Source organism: Aythya marila (assembly GCF_965140915.1).
Source record: "Aythya marila genome assembly, chromosome: 4".
Lineage (NCBI taxonomy): Eukaryota > Metazoa > Chordata > Aves > Anseriformes > Anatidae > Aythya > Aythya marila.
The window spans coordinates 74,547,354-74,566,339 of NC_139045.1; the positions used below are offsets into that span (position 1 = coordinate 74,547,354).

General features: G+C 44.4%; 1 protein-coding gene across 1 annotated transcript in view; it reads right to left on the bottom strand.

Moving 5' to 3' along the window:
* Positions 1–14,486: 14,486 nt before the first annotated feature.
* DNAAF9 (dynein axonemal assembly factor 9) overlaps positions 14,487–18,986 on the bottom strand; it is a 72,196-nt gene continuing 67,696 nt past the window's right edge. The window contains exon 37 of the mRNA XM_082760177.1: positions 14,487–18,745. Within this exon, the coding sequence (XP_082616303.1) occupies positions 18,633–18,745 (113 nt within the window). The 3' untranslated portion in view covers positions 14,487–18,632. The remainder of the gene's footprint in view (positions 18,746–18,986) is intronic.

Below are 18,986 nucleotides of genomic sequence, written 5' to 3' on the forward strand. Positions count from 1 at the left end.
GTCTTCTTTATCAAAGATGACAAGTAGATACACACTTAAGAGCTCCGAGGGTTTGAAATTAAGAGAGGGAACAGGCAAGGAAGTGGCTCTGTAGCCAAAGCTTCTAACCGCAGAGTGGAAAGCGCAGACAACTGCTCTTAAACTTTGGCAGATGCTGCAAGGCACCATAAACAGGAGACGGCAACGCCGGGCAGGGCCCTCGCAGCATCCAGGAGAACAGATGACACTTCTTGTTGGAAGAAAACACGCTGTGAGAATCTAAAGAAAAAGGCAAAAACTGCAATTGCATCATCTGGTGCACGAAGCGGTGCCACTGTTGGGATAAATTTAGAGGGCATGGGCTGGAAGATATACAGTGGAAATAGTTCTCCGTGCCTGCAGTGGAGTGATGCTTGAAATGGGGATTCTGGTTGCAATACGGAAGAACCGTGGGTTATTTTTGGATGCTGCACAAGAGATAGGGGAGGGGGTCGTTTGCTTTCTTCAGGTCTAGCAATTTAAATTTCACCTGTAGCAAAAATTCAAATAGATTTGAAACTTTTCAAGATCTGGAAATCAGGCAATGTAGATAGATATCGTGTCAGGGTCTGCATTTGACAGCAAACTCGCTGGAACCACGCTGATGTGCTGGAAGAGCCCCCTGAAGAACAAAGCACAAGGACTGCTTTGAACGAAGGGAAGCACCTACAGCAGACACAGGCTAAACTCTTGCCTGTGAACTTAAAAAAGCAATTTAAGAAGTACAGATCCCTGGATTCTCCTGTTCTGCCCCATATTTTGGTAGTCCACATTGGGCCATCCACTCGGATGGATAAGGGAAGGAGACGTGCAATGTGCCTCAGCTCCCCCCTGTGTCTTTCAGAATAAACACAACAAAAAATCCTGTTCCCTGTGAGGCTGAGCAGACAACCCAGAGCCCAGCCCCGAGGGTCAGAGCCCCGAAAGCTGCTGGCACTCAGAGTTGTCCTCCAGACTTACCCCTACTTCATGAGCAATAGTCTTCTGACCACGTCGTGCTCCCTGAGCAGTGGGGATGCTGCTGGGCAATTTCCCAGATTTCCTCCAAGCTGCATTGCCCATGGATAGCACTGGCCATGAAATTTTAATCTGCAGAGCTCAATCCCTAAGTCTTTTTTTTTTTTTTTATAACTTTGTGGCAGAATTTTGGCTTGGCAAACGAAAATGACTGACAAGAGACACGACTCTCAGTTCCCATTGCCATCTTCCTTTCCATGTCTTCTTTTTCCTTTTCAGCCAGCTTTGCTGCTAACTCTCCTCAGCTGTGCCCCTCTAACCCTGTTGAGCCACTCTACGTATCTGTGCGTGTGCAAACACTGCGAGCTGAAACTGTCCCATCTTTGCCCGATTTAAGCAGGCAGGTCATGATCGTGAGCCCCCAGGGAAAATCCAGCTTCCAGCCCAGTGATTAACTCCTCTTTATCCATCATAATGAGGTCCAGATTAGAGTTACCTTGATTTGGGGTCCAAACAATTTATGTCAGCATATAATTACCTGGAGGTGCTGAGAACTTTAATGATACTCCCACGGGGAATTTTTCACTTCAAGGATCTGAAGTCAATCTACTCATATTTCCTCTCTATGCATGCTTGGGTATAGCATGCAACCTATTTTAAATGTCATTCTTATTTAGATTTACATACCTCAAAGCCTGCACCCCCAGCTCTAAGTGCCTTCACAATAAACACGAGCACCACCTCTCCAAAAATAACAGCCCTGGAGCAAGCATCACTCATGAAAACACAATGATAAGCGAAAGAACAAACCCGTATGTCTCTCCTCCTCTCACTCCCTCTGCCCATCAGGATTAAATTAGGTAAAGATAGATTACAACACATACCTGGAGCTACAAAACACACCTAGTTCTGAGCTAACTTGGTTCAAAAAGTCATTGGGAGGCCTCCAGGCATGCACGGAGCTGTGGACAGCCAAAACCAGGAGGCTGCACCCAGCTCTACAAGCCTTCTTGGCTGAGAGGCTTCTTTACAACCAAAATCAAAGCAGGTAAGAGCAGGAAGAGCTGAACATGAACCCCCTGGACTAAAACCTTCCTGAGCAAGGTAAGGCAGCAGTCACCAACCCGAGCAGCATTTCTGGGCAACCTGCTTGCAGTGTCCCTCTGTGATAGGGACTTGGAGCAGATCACCTACGGAGATCTTTCTGCCCCCAGCCATTCTGGGATCCCGTGAGCCTGGAGTGAGTTTTTGTCTTCCTCTATGGAGCTGTATGTGATGTCAACCAAACACTGTGTCCAAATTCTTTGGCTTTACATATTTCCCTGTGCTATATCCCTGTTAAGATTGTCATTAGTGTGAATTGTGTTCATATTTATTTAGTTTATCCAGTGAGTCTGTATCATTGAAGTGGCTATACAAGCTGTGTTTTCTTTGGCTCCTTGTTGTGCTTCTTTGCTTCGGTGCTATTAAAGCCTGAGATGACCATTCTTTCCAACCTGTGTTTGGCCTTCAGTGACTTTGTTTGGGGGCAATGAAGGTGTAGGAATTTCCAGAAATGTATGTGAATGTGCAGTTAGCTGCCAGACTGCAGCAAACGAACATCAGGACACCAGGGTAGAAGCTAAAGTCTTCCTAAGTGCATGCTGTAGTTGGGATGAGTTGTATCCTCAGTATCCATTAGCATCCATGAGCTTCCTACACCACAAAATCATGCTGAGGCTGTGGTACAACAAGTCAGCATGACAATATAATGAAGCTTCTGCCACCCTTGGAGCAGGTCATGGCTGTACACATGCACCACGTGTGCTCTGCGTGTTCATGCACACCATGAACCAGCCTGGCCCATCTGCAGCCTGGATGCCCTTTTGTCCTGTGTTACTTTTACAGCTTATGTATTGAGGGTAAGATAATCTGTGGGGATATCAGTATATGTGTACTGGGGTAGGATTCACTGGCTTCGAAAGACCAGACCAGATGAAATGGCTGCTTGTGATCAGAGAAGTCCCACAGTGAGTATGATAACAACGTAAGAACTGCTTTATTTTGATCCATCAGGTCAGAGAACGTGGCTGGTAAAACAGTCCTTGCATTGCCCAAGTGTCTTCAAAACCCAGCAAGATGAAACATTATCCACTTTCAAGGGTAATTGCAAACTTTTTCTCTTTGGTCTGACAACTGGGATTTCATGGCAAAAGTGCAAGAAAAAAAAATGGGTACAGACAAGAAGAATGTATGTAAGAAGGGTGCGTCTCAAAGCAGAGCTAAGCTCTTTCATGCAGCCACCTGAGACATTTAAGTGAGATCATCCTTGTTCAGCAAGTCCCTGGAGACCTGCCTGGGAGGAGGGAGGGTTAAAAATATTTTGCAGAGCAAGCTCAGCTGTGTCCTGTGCCTCTGCAGGCTGGGGTACAAGAGGGACGGGAGGTAAACTACCCCCTGCTAGAGGTGCTGTCCTCTCCAGACTGTCAATGCAACACTGATAACACAGAGCTAAGTGGAAAAGATGAATCTGGAAAATCTCTGAAGACCAAGGAAATTGCACAAATTACTCTGGTTGTGAAGCTCCCCTTCCTGCAGAAAAAGGGAGGAAGTGATGAGCAGGCATTTTTTTACCCAGCAGGAGGGAGGACTTCCAGAACTGAAAGCTGGTGGGAAAGCTGCAAAGGGCATTTCTATAACAACAGGACTGAGAGATTAGCTCCTGGGTAGGCTAAGGACCAGGCAAACATATCTCCCAAATCCCACATTATTAAGGATTTAAGCTACGAACCCATTTTACAAAGCTATCCAACCATGGACACCTTGTTAGCATTTTCGTGACTGTAGCCAAAGACGTTTCATCTCTAGGGCTGCAAAAACAAATTGTCATGGGGCACGAGTTGGACAAGAACAAAGGAGAGAAGGAACAACTTCCTATTGTACCTAAGAGACAAACCCCTTAGCAGAGAGTTGCCAAGAGCACTGGAGTGATGCTAAAACCATGACATCACATTTCCAACACTTTTACTTGCTGTACCAAAGTCTTCATTGCCCTGGCTCTGCTGTTCTCCAGCCCTGGGTACAGTGTGTACTCAGTACAGACATAAGAAAGGGACTTCTGCTATCAGCCGTTCTGCTTACCACAAATAAAACTCTGGTAACCAAGGTTACTTGGGTTTTGCTCCTGTGTTGTGTTAGGCTTTTTTTGTTCCCAAAGAAAGCAATATTCCCCCTCCCCCTTTGGCAGTGCATTGGCTCCTCAGATGAAGCAGGGCTCCATTGTGCTCAACCTTGAAGATGGGTCCCTCTCGACAGACTTTGTGGCCTCTACAAGGAACAAAAACAAGCAGGTACCTTGGGGTGAGGTGCTGCAGGGGATGGCAGCCTTCGTACAGTGCCTGTGGAGGCAGCATCTCCTAGGACAAGCTGTGTTGTCCCAGCCTTCCTTGAGGCCCTGCTGCAACATCTCTGGGAACGGTGACCCAGCCCTGGGAAACTCCTCTTGATTCATGCCAGGGCTTCTATTTCCAGGCCACCTGGGCTGTTACAGCCATATTGTTAATTCAATTTTTTGTCATAAGGGTTTTTTTTGATGCAACAGCTCCCTCGGATCACACCAAGGGTCCACCAAGATCAGGCAGGAGCCAGAAGAAGTGCTGGTGGAAAGACTACAACCATGCAGTGATGGTCACCTTGTTTTACTCTTCTGGCTGTTGGATATTTAAAAAAAAAAATCTCAAAAAGAGTAATTAGGCATTGGAACAGGTTTGCCCAGGGAAGTAAGCAGTGGAGTCACCATCCTTGGAGGTGTTTAAGGAAAGGGTAGATGTGGTACTTAGGGATGTGGTTTAGTGGCCAGTATGGGTGGTAGGGGGACAGCTGGACTAGATGATTCTGTGATTCCAGCAATCTGAAGTCTCTGCCATGCCTCGTGCAAATATTGACTCCTCGTTATTCTGCTTAATGGCTCGATAGAACATTTCTTCTACAAACTGGCCGTTCTGGACACATTTACATGGATGGCTTCACCCCCAAGAGAACACAGCGAGGAGTTCCTGAGCTGAACTGCAGATTGCACAAAGGAGATCCTAAAGAGGTTCCTCATAGCCAGTGATGGATTAAGAGCAAAGCTGACTAGCTGGCTGGAGAAGAACACGTGCATCCTTGTTCTTTGGCACAAGGACAAATTCAGTAACAGCTCTTGGCTTTGCTCAGCTGAGCACCCATGAACCTCAAGGAAAGGGGCTGGAAGACCTCAAGCAGCAACAAAGGGGCCAGTAGTGAACAAGCCTCCTCATTAGGCTGGATAACCCTAGCCTTAAAGTCCAAGGACACACAAGTATATTTTTATTTTCCCCTTACCAAGAACTGAGCTAACAAGGCAGCAGAACACAGCAGAAAGGACATTTTGTATTGCTGTTGTTAGGTTTCTCTTCCCCAGCAATGTTTTTTCCTTGGAAACTTGGTCCCCTGTGGTATCACAAAATGGGATTGCCAGGATGGCTGTCATGTTAGTATCACAGTCTTAGCTCCTGTATAACATATATATTCAGTTTTTATTTCCCTCTTTTCTAGAAATGTGCCTAATCAGCTGGTTTTTCATTTCTTTTAATTTTCCTTTTTTTTTTTTTTTTTTCCCTGAAGCCATGTCCAAAGACAGTCTGAATTGAACATTTCAGGTAGCTCAAAATGGGAACAAAACATAGCTCAGATCCCAAAAATAGCTGCTGTCAAAGAAGAAAAACAGAAGCAAGGAAACAGCTGTGCTTTTGCCCTTTGTTTTCTTTCTCCTACCTTCTTTTTATCTTCCTTTGGGAGCAGAACAGAGAGTAACCTCTGCTCCTGGCCTGGTTATGCTCTGCTAATGCGGAGAAGGGCTCCATGCAGGGATCTGCAGCCGCATATGACTTCAGACACATTTTGGGGTTTCTCAAGAGATTTGACGTGGATTATCACACTGAATCAAGGCTGTCCCCATCTTTTCATCCTCCATAGGGTCAGCTCGAGAGTGGGATCCGATAAAAGGGGTATTGTCCTCAGAAAACCTGGTGTGTTTTCAGGCAGTGATGCAGGTTTGATGAATTCTGGAGGGCATCCCTGCCCACCCAGCCCTGCTATGAAAGCACCCACAGCTCATAGGGGTAAATGAGGATTCCTGGAGGGACACCCCACAAGAGGGGCTCATCCTGCCCTGAGGGTGGTCCCGCTGGGTTTGGGGAATAGCTGCACCCTGTCACAGTCCTTCCTTGAGCTGGTGGACATCATCTGGGGGGAAAGCTCTGAGATCTTTGCCGTGACAGCCACCACATGGCTGGAACATAAATGGCAGCCTGAAACAAGGGGCAGGCAGCGTGGTTCCCCCACTCTGAGCAGAGGCCATGCTTCCAGACCTGGCTGTGTGTGGAAGGCTACAGGTGACTGATATCCAAAGTGCCTGTCAAATATCCTCACAGGCCAATGTGAAGCCACCCTGTGCCCCACAGCAGATGTACAGCCAAGCTGGGGTCTCCTTCAGCTGAACTTTCCCTTCAGGAAATCTCACTTGAGATCTTTTCCCCGTGATTTTGCTTTCCTCCTGCGGGAGGCAACAACATTTGGGCTAGGAGTCTTCACATGCACTGCAGAGGGGGGAAAGCTGCCTTGGAGGCTTCACTTTCTGCTCCTGAGAGCAGATTTATCCTCGGCAACCTCACTGCTTTCTCTTTGACCGCCTTGAAAGGTTAAGATGGAGGCTGCCTTGGTTTGTTCAGCCCAGGCTGAGGGGAGGCCTCATGGCGGCCTGCAGCTCCCTCACAGGGGAGCGGAGGGGCAGGCACTGAGCGCTGCTCTCTGGGGACAGCAACAGGACCCGAGGGAATGGCATGGAGCTGGGACAGGGGAGGGTCAGGCTGGGTGCTAGGGAAAGGGTCTGCACCCAGAGGTGGTCGGGCACTGGGACAAGATCCCCAGGGAGGAGCTCAGGGCAACCTCCAGCAGCCCCGGTGCCACCAGGCAGCAAAAGCTGTCGGTGAAGGGAAGGTGGCAGCAGGCTGTACACTGAATCTCTGGCCATAATTCCCACAGCTTCAGTGGCTTTTCTTTCCAAACAGGTCCCTTGTCTTCCATTAGAAATGAAAGAGGAAAGCTGGTTGCATATGATACGTAACAAATTGAAAGACTCCAATTTACAGAGACTTAAAAAAATAATAACTTCAATTAAGGTAAAATATTAATATCTGGTTGATGGGTTGAAACCAGCTTTCTGCAGGCTAAAATCTTTCATGAGTACTAGTTAACCCTTCAAGGGCTGCCTCAAGGCAATGCACTATGAATGTATTTCCCATATGAAGCTAAGAGCATCCCTCAGATTAACAAGCTTCCCTTTCACCTACAAGCATGGAAACTTCCAGAAACCATTTTGTGGGAGGGGACTCTGGGGAGAAGGATTAGATGGAGAATGTGGGTAGCGACAGCATCGTGTGGAGAACTGCATGTCTAGAACAGAAAAACAGGGGAAGTTAATAAATATAAAACCTCTCAAATATCCAGATCACAAAGAAAATACAGATTTGCTCCTCAGCATGCTGTAAGAAGGATAGCAGTGTAGATTGCTGGCCTGGAAAGCAATGTGGGAGCTGCTGGGCCAGCACAAGACCATGCACCCCACAACCAGGTTCATGACCCAAGCTGGGGCAGCCCTTTGGAGGCTGTCTGCAGCAGTGCACAAACTGCTTGAAATATCAGATGAGAGCTCGGGCAGGACTACTGAAGGCAGAAAAGGGATGAGAGCTCCTCTGTGCTAAGAAGAGCTCAGCCACGGCAGACTTGCTGCAGATAATCCCAAATGTTGGCTCATGGCAAAGAGGTTGACCCAGGGCAGGGGGAGAATGCCTTTCTGGCCCACTCTGGTGGCTGTCTTCCCCCGCGGCAGGCTTTGCCAAAGGAATCCTCCGGGCTGCTTTTTGCACACATTAAACTTTGATTGAAAACGATCGTTATTTTCCTCTCCTCACCGGCTGCCAAGAAAGCGGCAGATGGGTGAACTCAGCGCTGTCTGCAAGCCAGCTGAATCAGAAGCTCTCCGAGATGTGAACTCCTCCGTGTGTCCCAGAGGGACTGGCAAGTTCAGGACAGAGTTTAACATATTCTGGATGACACTGATGTGGCCCTCCTCTGCTACTGTGTCCCATGGTGTTGGGTAGCGGGCTGCCACCTAGACCTGTGAGGAAGGAAAGTTGCAGTTTGAGTCTTGTTGAAGTGGGAATAAAGAAAACCCATAACTCTAACCATGTGAAATAGGCTCATCCTGCTTCCCAATGCCCTAAACCCTTCCTAGATATCAGACACCTGGCCTTGCCATGTTTTTGGTGTCCCTTCCTCCTGTTGGAGATGAGCTCTGCCCTTCAGCACTGCATTGGGACATCCCATCCACCCCAACAAAGCCCCACCAAGGGATGCTCCCACCAGACTGATGCTGCACACCGCAGTGCTGCTGGCAGTGAATCCCATTACCTTTCTTTCTCAATACGAGCAAAGCAGCCCCATTGGGTTTGCTGTTTTAGGCCCTAATTCCTACAAGAGGAATGAATGTATACGTGATGAGGAAGGTGACTTCCTCATCAATGACCCCTAGAAATCAGCCATACCTCACTCGCTGTGGACAATCTGCCCCTCTTCGCTCCAGGGATGCTGCTCTCATCTTTGTGTCAGATCTCTACCAACATCCTCACATCTGGAGCACATTTCCACTTCGTTAGTGAATCAAACAATAGCTTGTTTGTTCACGCTGAAGGTGGAGGGAAGCCGGTCTGTGGTGCTCCTCAAGGCCCCCAGCAAGGACATCAAAACCCGATGCACTGCCCCATCACCAGGGCTCAGAGGGATCACACCACCTTTCCCAAATCTCCATGGGTGATGTCATTCCAGGGCTACTCTATGAGTAATTTGCAAGTAGTGGAAATGGAGGGATTGTTATTAGTGGACAGGAGTTGTGCTGCTGTATGTGGTGGGGACTTTGAGCCACAGACAGGCTGAGGCGGGCAGGACCCGAGCAGGGTGCCCAGCCCCACATCCTGGCGGCTGCTGCAGCTCTCCCAGGAGGAGCCCCCCAACATTTGTAGACATTGATAAGAGACATCGGTAAGCATCAAGCTGCTTGGGTGTACCAAAAGGCACCCAGCCCCTCTTAGAGTCCCTGTTCAGCTCTGTCATACAAGAAAGATGTGAGTCAGACAACACACAAAGCTTTGTACTGGGAGGAAGAAGGCAAGACTCAGCTATCAGGTGGAAATCTCCGTGGCTGGATGCCCCAGGGAGCAGGCTGAAGGATGCTCAGAGGAGCAGAGACCTCCCATGGGGGCAATGGGGATGAACGAGATGCTTTTTCATCCTTCCCTGCATTCCTTCTCTCCCTCCACACTGCTTTAAACCCTCTAATTTGCTAGGGAAAGGAATCTGAGAGGACTCAAGAGCCAAAGCAATGCCAATGCTGCCTGCAAGGACAGTCGCAGGAAGGTGAAGATGACAGACAACACACAGGGTGATGGGACGGGGAACACCCCTCTTCTTGTGATCACCTTGTTCTCCCACATTCCCCACAGCATCCCATCCCCAGACTGGTGCTGGCTTGTGCCTTTGCTTTGACCTTTCTCTGAGCCATTACATTGCCTATTTTAGGGAACTTTTCCTCTAAAACGATTTCTTTACTCTTGCAGCCAGAGAGAAGAAAGCTGTAAATCATTGCTTTGAGAAGATGTTTCTCTTATCAGCCCTGCTGTGTCATCACCACATCCTGCTGCCAGGGGCAAACCTTTGATCAGGGGGACAACATAGCCTTTTGGCAGATTTTTTTTTTTTTTTTTTTTTTTTGGGGGGGGGGGGGTGAGGGGAGAAAAAGAAAACTGGCATAATTCAAAGAGTTATTTAACTCCTGAAGATGCAAATCTGCAGTGACCGCAGGAAGCTCCTGGCCAACTTGAGCTGGGGCAAGATGCTTCCTTGCTGCTGACTCCTCTTTCTGGCTTACTCGGGACCATCCTCTCCCAGCAACAGCATTCTTCATTTTCTTCCAAAAAGACAAAGCAGAAATCTTCTGTTCCCACCAAGGCAACATCTAATAGCATCGGTAATCACTGGTGCACGTGAGGATGCGTGTTAGGCAGATGCACATCATCCTGGTGGTACATGTGGGACAGAACAGGCTGAGTAGGGGCAGGTCACCTCTGACAGCACAAGGCATAGGGGAGGCACCGCAATTTGTAAATTCTCTTTGTGTCCTTCTTCGTGCCAACAAAGGGAGAAGGGATGTGTCTGCTGGTACAGGATGAACTTCAGCCCTTATCTCAAGAGGTTCCATGGGGAAATACGACAAAATTCTCTATTGTTGCACAGGAAACACATCTTTCAATAGTTTTCGGCATCAAACCTGCCTCTGGGACCTTCCCCGTCTGCTGGTGACATCCCCTCTGACCCCGAGCAAAGCGCTTCCTCCCCGTTTCCCCACGGCGTGGTGAAGCCTGCAAATAGCCTTAGGGCAGTGGTGCCAAACCCAGCACTAGGGTAAGGAGAGGGTGCAAAGCCTCGCTACCCTACATCAGGTTTTAGGAAAGAAGAGGCTGACGGACCTGCTGTCTCTCCTGTTATTACGATATAAGGCACCAATCATTGGCAGCACGATGCTGAGCACACCCTGCACATTTGCTGTCCCTTGGCTTCAGGACAAACCCACCCAATTTCCGACTTTTTGCCCCCTTAAATTATCCCCAAGTCACCCCAATTATTCTGTCTCCCTCTCCAGAAGACCCCGCTGCCCAGCCTTACCTCATCCCTTCCAGCCTCCCCTCTTTGCCAGCTCCTCGATTATTCCTTCCCCAGGGCTTCACACAGCAAGCACGGGGGGCAAGGACCAGAAGCAGCTCTCGGGCTGACAAGATAAAGAGTTAAAGCAGGCGAAGCAAAAGCTTCAGAAGAAAAAGGGTTATGTAATAAATCAGATATTAGAAGGCAGGAAGGTGTGCTATATAGAGGAATCAAAGTCCGGAACAGGATGTATATAAAGCAAATATTGAACTAACTTTGATAACACAGAAAAATAGGAGATTTTTGGTGGGGTTAACCGAAGGCTCAATTTTAACTATTATAAATTTCCTGTTTTACTCGTGTCAGGCGGTTTTACAGTGATCTATACAATACATTGTGTGCCTAATGATTTCCTAGCCATGAATGGGTCACTCAGATTTTACTTTCCATGCCTTTTTTTTTTTTTTTTTTTTTTTTTTTTTTTTGTCTGTCCTGGAGCAATAAAGCTATTGAAATCCTCCAGGCCTTGCCCACTGGGTGTTTTCTTTCCTACCAAGACATCAAACTAGCCTGAAGGTTTATTTTAAGCAAATTCAATAGGAGGGATCCCACAAGCACCTTGTTGAAAGTGTACAATAGGAGCCGAGCCCAGGGTTATTCAATCAACAAGAGCTCCATTTTCATGCAATTCCTGTTGTGAATTCATTACTTTAATTAGGCTGGCAATTTGCAAAGCTAACAAGACACCATTTGTCCGCAGACACGTAGGCTATGAAATTCCAAATCCATGCACCTTGGATGGTGGATGAGCTCATAAAAAGCCAAGGAGAACTGGAAACCTCTGTGGATGCTCACCGAAGTCAACCAGGCTCACCAAAACGTGAAAGGGAGCCAAGAACAGCAGCAAAATCCATGACTCAAGGGATGTGATTAGTCAGGTAAGGAAACCCAGCTCATCTCTTTTAGGAGAAGAAATTCATGTAGCAGGCACCCCATTAACTATACCTTATCAAAGCATTTCAAGCTTTACGTGAGGTATTTGCTCTTCACCTACTAGGAAAGGAACACGATGTTCCTGCTTCACCCACCCAGATCAGTCTCCAACATTTCTGGAGCCTTTCTTTTGGGAGCAGAAGTCACCAGAAGAGCCCAGGCTATCCCAGTGAGCTACAAGGATTTGTCAGAGGTGCTTTGCACCAACCTCACGTTCAGCTTTTCTTGCTCATCTGACAGGAGCTCAAGTCCCTCTATCCATACCTTAGTTTTCAGCGTTACCTTTAGGTTTTCCACTTTATCCTCCAGCATTTCTTGACCATCTTCTCTATATAACTCTCCTCTCTACTTCCTTAGTAAATTTACTGTATCATCATGATTTCTTAATCATTCATAAATTTCATTAATCATTCTTAAAGCCCCATTCTCAAGCAGGGAGATGCACGGCAGTGCTCACAGATCCTCCTTTCACCAGGAGGGCAGGAAAGAAGACAGTCCTTCAGTTAGGGGGACTGGAACAAGGATCCGAACCACATCCTTGAAGCTAAACAGCAGCATGAGAAGAGTAAATATACATTAGACTTCAGGTTTGATTCTGCTCCAGGGTAAGTAGAGAATAAAGTGAAAAAAGTCGAGAAGAAGAATAAGTCACTTATAATAGGTAAAAAGTGATGCACCTACATGGCCTCTTACAGGAGTTAGGTCAGAGAAGGGACAGGCTTTGACCTCTGTATTTCATTCCTACAAAAAGGAGACAGCAGAAGTTACAGGCTCATAAGAGGACACGTTTTATATGTGTTGCATATTCCCCCTCTGAAGTTTTGGCTGTAAATAACTAGACGTTTCAACCATCTCAGCCTGAAGAAGAGAGCTGAAGATTAGGTCCTAACACGAGGGTAAAAAGGGGCTGGGCAGCGAGTGGGAACTGCAAGGGGTGAGATCCTGCATTAAGTCACCACAGCCAGTTTCCCCAGAGGATAGCAAAGGCTTTCAAAAACTGGAGCAGATAAAACAATTGTGCCATGTGTACTCCCCTTCTCAAAGCTATTACTGCAGTTTATTTTTGTGAAGGCACAGATGTCAGGATATCTCCTCTGATCCCATAAAACAAAAAACAGAAAAGATGATTCCCAAGTTAGATTACCTCGATTCCCAAGTTAAATTACCAGGAAATTTCCCCAAATGCTGTTTCCTTGTAATATTTGGTGATGTAACTTAGTACTTTAACAGAAACCCCAAATCTCTCAGGGTTGCAGAGCTGTTAGTAAATGTTTAGGAATTTAATGGCCAAAATAGCAGACTGAAACCCCAGCCTCTCTCCCCAGGAAAGTACTGCTGGGGTATTGCTTGACTCAGAAACCATTGTCACCACCATTTTCTGAAAGTTTTAAGCTAAAGGTTCTTGGGATAGAGATTTTCCTCTATTTGAACATTTGTTCAAACGTTTCTATTTCTATACTTTCATGGATGGGACCACAGGTAAGCCAGTGGTCTCTACCAGCGCTTTCAGTGGACCTAGTAAGGGATGTGCTTTCTCTAGGGAAAAAGCCAAATACTTTGGTATCAGGATGGTCATTTCCAGAAATCCCCCATCAACAAACACCTCATCACTTGTCCCAGAGCTCCATTTTATGCTCAAGATACTTGAGAAAAGTAATAAAGGAAGCATTGACCTTCAGCAACTGTGCCTGCATTTGGGGAATGTCTTAGGAGCAATGGCACTGTAAGGCATGGTGGAAACTCTCCTAGTTGCTTGGCCAGCACGAAGACATAGCCCGAAGGCTTGTGATGAAAGATTATGACCACAACTAGTTAAGAACAGGGCCCAACCACTCTAAAAGTAACACAGGAATGATCTTGTGGGGTCTGCAGTCTGATACTGAATTGTTAACCGCTGCCTCTCTCAGACCATCAATATATGATGGGGAAATTGTTCACCGCAAGTCAAGGGAATGGACTCAGCAGTTGAAAAGCAGTGGATGCAGTCCAACTGCGTTTGGAAGTGGAAGAGTTCATGCTTCCCCAAACCAGCTGCAAAGCAAGGGTAAATTGCTGGATTTTAGTCAAAGGACCATGCAGCAGAAGCTGCTGTTTCTTGCATGCATGCCTATAGTAAGCAAAACAGGCTGAATTTAACATTTTTTTTAGAACTGATTATAAAAAAGATAACACAAAACTATCCTAAAAAATAAAAACAAGAAAGCATTGACAACCTGAGACAAATCATTGCAGACTTGTTTTAATCAGCAAAGTGACCTGACCTGTGCACAGCCTCCCACTCAGAGACTGAAGCAGAAAAAGGAGGGTAAGGTGGGATTGCCCTCTCAATGGCAGCTTGATTTTTACATCAACCGCAGCTGGTCTTGAAGCAGCTCCCTCATTTATGAGTACTGGGAGCAGGATTCAGCTCTTGCATTCATGTACACACAACTATCTACTTATAGTGACATACAGTTGCTAAAGGACTGGATGGCAGGAATGAAGCTGATTAACTTCCTTCATCCTACAACTGCTTTTAAATTTTACCCCATTAAAATTCCATGTAAGAACATCTAAAGATAAAATAGCAGCTTAGGAAAAAAAAAAAAAAAACAACAACAATTTCTTTAAATCTTTCGATTTTAGTTTAAATATGAACCAGTCACCTTTCTGATCTTCTGCATTTCTCTTCTCAGAAAACTAATTACTTTGAAAGGAAACTTCAATGATTAAAAATTCAAGCTTAATGAGCTTATTAAAGAAGTCAAAGACAGACAGCAGATGGAGACGGTTTATTGGTTCTTTCCATCACATCTGAGTTACAAGTGTAAAAGTCACACAAACTGCAGGTATAAACATGTAAAACAATACAAAAATAAATGGAAAGGTAATTTTATATTTATTGAATCAAGTTGTGTAATAAATACAATAGGCAAAAAGCTTCAATCACACGATTCAGTTTAACTGAAGTTACAGTAGTGTTTGTAAATACAAGTTTTTAACTTAAAATTGCAAATATTAAAGCATTGAGAACTAGTATAAAAGTGAATTTTGGCACATTGTAAAGTGAGAAGTGTTACATTAGTATCTAACGTGTGTGAAAATGAAGCAATTTCTCACTGGCTTTCTGAGGTACATTTTCAAACAATCTAAAATTAGATCAAAGATGCAGTTCTAACAACTCACAGTTCACAATTCACTATACTAGTTACGTTTTTTTTCCCTTTTAAGAATACCAAAGTATTCCCGAGCTTAAATCTGTGCAAATTCAGAAAAGTTTCAATTAAAAAATAATAATAAAAAAAACTTATTAGGGAACTTCATGCAACTTAAACGCTCCCTGCAATCGGTCCTTAATTGCAAAGTGTAAAATCGGACTAAGACCAAATTGCACAGCTTACTATAAAATACTCCGAGATTGCAGCGCAGTCCAAGTTGCAAGTGTTCCTCTCTTAAGTTTATCACATTTTTCTCCCTATAACTTCAGTAACTTCTGATCACACTCATTCTCCACGAGGGGAAAATAAAAAAACACCACAACCTGCTACCATGAGGGTCAGCAAAGCACGTAAACCCCTTGAGGACTCTCAGCATTTCTTCCCAATTTCAGAAATGCCTGGACACAAAGTTACTGTTACCAATTGTCAAAATACAGTAAAACATAATGGAACAGCGTAATGGCACTTTTTTTGTATCCAAACATTTGTGGTTTAGAAATGGTGCTTTTTTTATTTTTAATTATTATTACAGTAGCTAAAAAATTTTCAAAACTAGATCTTTAATTCAATCCTTACCTCGTCTTCAAAACAGCGAGGAAAGCAGCTTGCCCTACAGATGGGGTTTGACACAGTATAAATCTCTCTGACCAGAGTACAAAAGTTACGCTCTTCTAAAGAAAAAAAAAAAGTGCTGCTGACTGTTAGAAGTAACTCCAAAAGAATCAGCAACTGCTATCAAACTATCAGCAGCATCAGGCATTTATACGTTTTAGTCCTCAAAGAGTTTTCTTTTAACAGTTTAACCATTTGTGCTAATATTCTCCGCTAGGTTAATTTTAAGTCCTTTCACCAAAACCGTTTTTTTTTCCTTTAAAAAAAGAGGGTGCAAGCAATACAACCCACGATGGCCGTTTATGCTACGCTTCGTGCATAAAAGGCATCGTCTGCAAGGCACTACTATGTTTAAAGGATACCATTGTCACAGTTTCACTATTTCAGTAATTTTTCAGTTTTAAAGTCACAGTTAAAAACTAAAAAAAAAAATTGAGGTAATCAAATCATTTCAATACCAAAATAGATTAATTGAAATAGTACCAGTATGGTGAAAGGTCTTCAAAATACACAGCTATTACCATATAGCATGCAGTACAGTATATAAGTATACTAGGCCTTTGTTCGGAGCTCTTCTGATGCAGTTTTTAGAGAACACCTCAATTTGCACAGCAGCACGCCAATTGGATACGCTTATTTCCTTTTTTTTTTTTTGTTCATGAGGCACTGCGTTTGGAACTGCAAGCTGCTACGCCAGCCCCAGCTGAATTAGCCCCATCAACAGCTGTTTCCAAGAGCTGCACAAATTGGAGTTCTTAAAAAGAGTTCAGCAGAGCAAAATCAGCTACAGTATCTTCATCTATCGTTCAATTGCACTTAACTACACTGTTACTGACTTGCAAGCTGAGACCATGCATCAAGGGAGTGCCCGTGGGCTCTGCAAAAATGGTGTTTCTCCTGCCATCACGTTGTCACACCGCTATCCTAGAAATATGGCTTTGCAGATTAGATTAACGTGTACTGCGAAGGAGCACGCGGGGTTTACACTAAGTTTATTGGCAAAGTTTATTTCTTAATGCCCCTTTTCTTGCAATGTTACCTCCAGAATTCTGCACTCTGATAATCCTGGTCTGGTATCTATAGTTTCATGCAGCCAACTGTACTTAGCTTGTAAACACCTGCTTGCCCCCCAAATCCACTGCTAGCTACATTTCTCTACCAGGCACTACAGTATATTAAGACTAAAGTATAGCCATGCATAGATAAACTCACGAGCCTTATCATGATGCTCTATACCTGTAATAAGGGTTACCCCGAAAAGCCTAGACACACAAACTAACCGCTGGCTTTTAATGAAATTGAAAAGGATACAAGTAGTTTATAAAGTCTCGTGGTGTGCAAAAAAAAAGTTCAGACAGTTTTTTTTAAATCTAGTAGGAAAGCTATTAACGAAACCTTATCAACACCTATATCCCAGTCTGCAGCACCTGGAATTCCACATCTGTGCTGCGTCACCATCGCAGCGCAGGCACCGAGCCAGCTAGTAGCAACACGAACTGAAACTCTACCTACAAGGCATTGCAGTTTTTGACAGCCTTACTGAAGTTTCAGCCATTTCAGAGTCCAAAGGTAAAAAATATCTTTCTTAAATAAGGCGTAAAATGGTATGTAGCCTTAGGTTTCATGGCAGGATTTAAATCTCATTTTCCTCCCACAAAAAGAGACTGAGTGGACACGTTATGTGCTTTAAGTATGCTCTAAGAAATAATTCATTTGATTTCTTACTGCATCGTATACATCTCACCAAAAAGGAAGGCAGCAGTTGTATTAAAAGACTGAACTATTCCTAAAGCAAAGGAATATGAAAATCAAAATCCCTCTTGGACTTTTTTCACCTGACTAAGTTCTGAACACATAGCATGCTACAATAATCTGCTTACTCAATAAGCCTTCAATAATTTTGTTTAAGTAGCTGCTGGGGTACCACGTAATCCTTCAGTCAGTGATCTATGATGTCTCACTTAAAATTGCACTGAATTAAGTTACAGGACAAATTGCCCAAATCCCTATTACAGTATCATTTAATAACTGTAAAGGTTTTGGTGCAAGTAATTAAAACCTAGTGCATCAGTTTAGTGAGATGTTACTGGGTGCAAATTTTTCTGAAAGTTTCCCAAACAACTTCTTTCCTATTACAAGTTCACCTTTTGATATTTTTTTACCTTTGGAAGTGAGTCTTTTTCACAAAGAGCAATTCTTTTTAGCTAAAGAATCCTGGCTTTTCATACTCTTCCCTGTTTCTTGCTCTGCTTAGTTTTTACTACTGAAGTAAGAATCCTTCAGAGATAATCCTTTAAAGAATCACAAGTTACAGATTCTAGAAAATATGACCTGAATTGCTATAACACCACTGGGAAGAGAGATATCTCCACCTCTCATTTCACCCTGAAATGCATAAATGTCTTTTTCTTTAAAATGTCAAAACTTTGACCGCAGATTCAAACTGTGCAGAGGTTTGAGACACGCTGTCCCCTCAGAAAAAGAGCAGAGGTTTATGTATTCCCCCATTTCTCGCTTTAGGAACACCCTTACAGCAGCAGGATCAGGTACTCTTCAGAGTTCTTGAAGCGTTCCCTCATTTCTCGCTTTGGGAACACCCTAACAGCAGGAGCGTTAGGCACTCTTCAGAGCTTTTGGGACATTCCCCCATTTCTCGCTTTAGGAACATCCCCCAGTCCCACAAGCTGAAGTATACCACTGCTCTTTTATGCTTCTGTGCAACATGTTTCAGGGGACATCAAGAGACTGAAATTGTTTGACCATCCGCACAATGGACCAAATCCATGCTTGCGTTTTGACCTGCTAGGAAAGAACACCTTTCCAGCTTTTCTTCTTTTAACAAAATTTCCACTGCTAGCCAGAGATTCCAGGTGACACTTTTTACAGTCTGGAATTAAGGTGAAGTGGAAGCAAACCTGACAATACAAACAACTAAGCAGTTACCATATTAAAAATGCCAACCTTACAGGAATGATCTCTTAGTTTTAAAAGGAGTGCTGAAAACTGACATTTCACTTAATTTTCTAGTTAACCAGCAAGGACAACAGCATTTTTGGTTACTGACAGTAGGTAGCTCAGAAATCCACAGAATACATGTGCTTATGTCTTCTGCTCAAAGAGATCGTGATACTCTTGTTCTTCTAATTCTCTGTTGTACTTCTCTATTTCCCGGTTGGCTTCTTCCAAGTAATCGTTCATGAATTGGTCCATTACTGATTTTGAAAAGCTAAGGAAAAAAACATTTGTGCAGATAACATTCGTTACAAAAAGAACAAACAGGTCTGAAGGATCTGCCAGTTCAGGAACACTTACTGAAAGCAGAAATTCACGGATTCATAGAAATTCATAGAAATTCAATGTGTTACCTTCTGAGATTGTGAGTTGGACCCAACCACAGCTACTTTTTATTACTGGGGAATAAAAGAGTTTCCCATAAGGAAGAATGTAAGAACA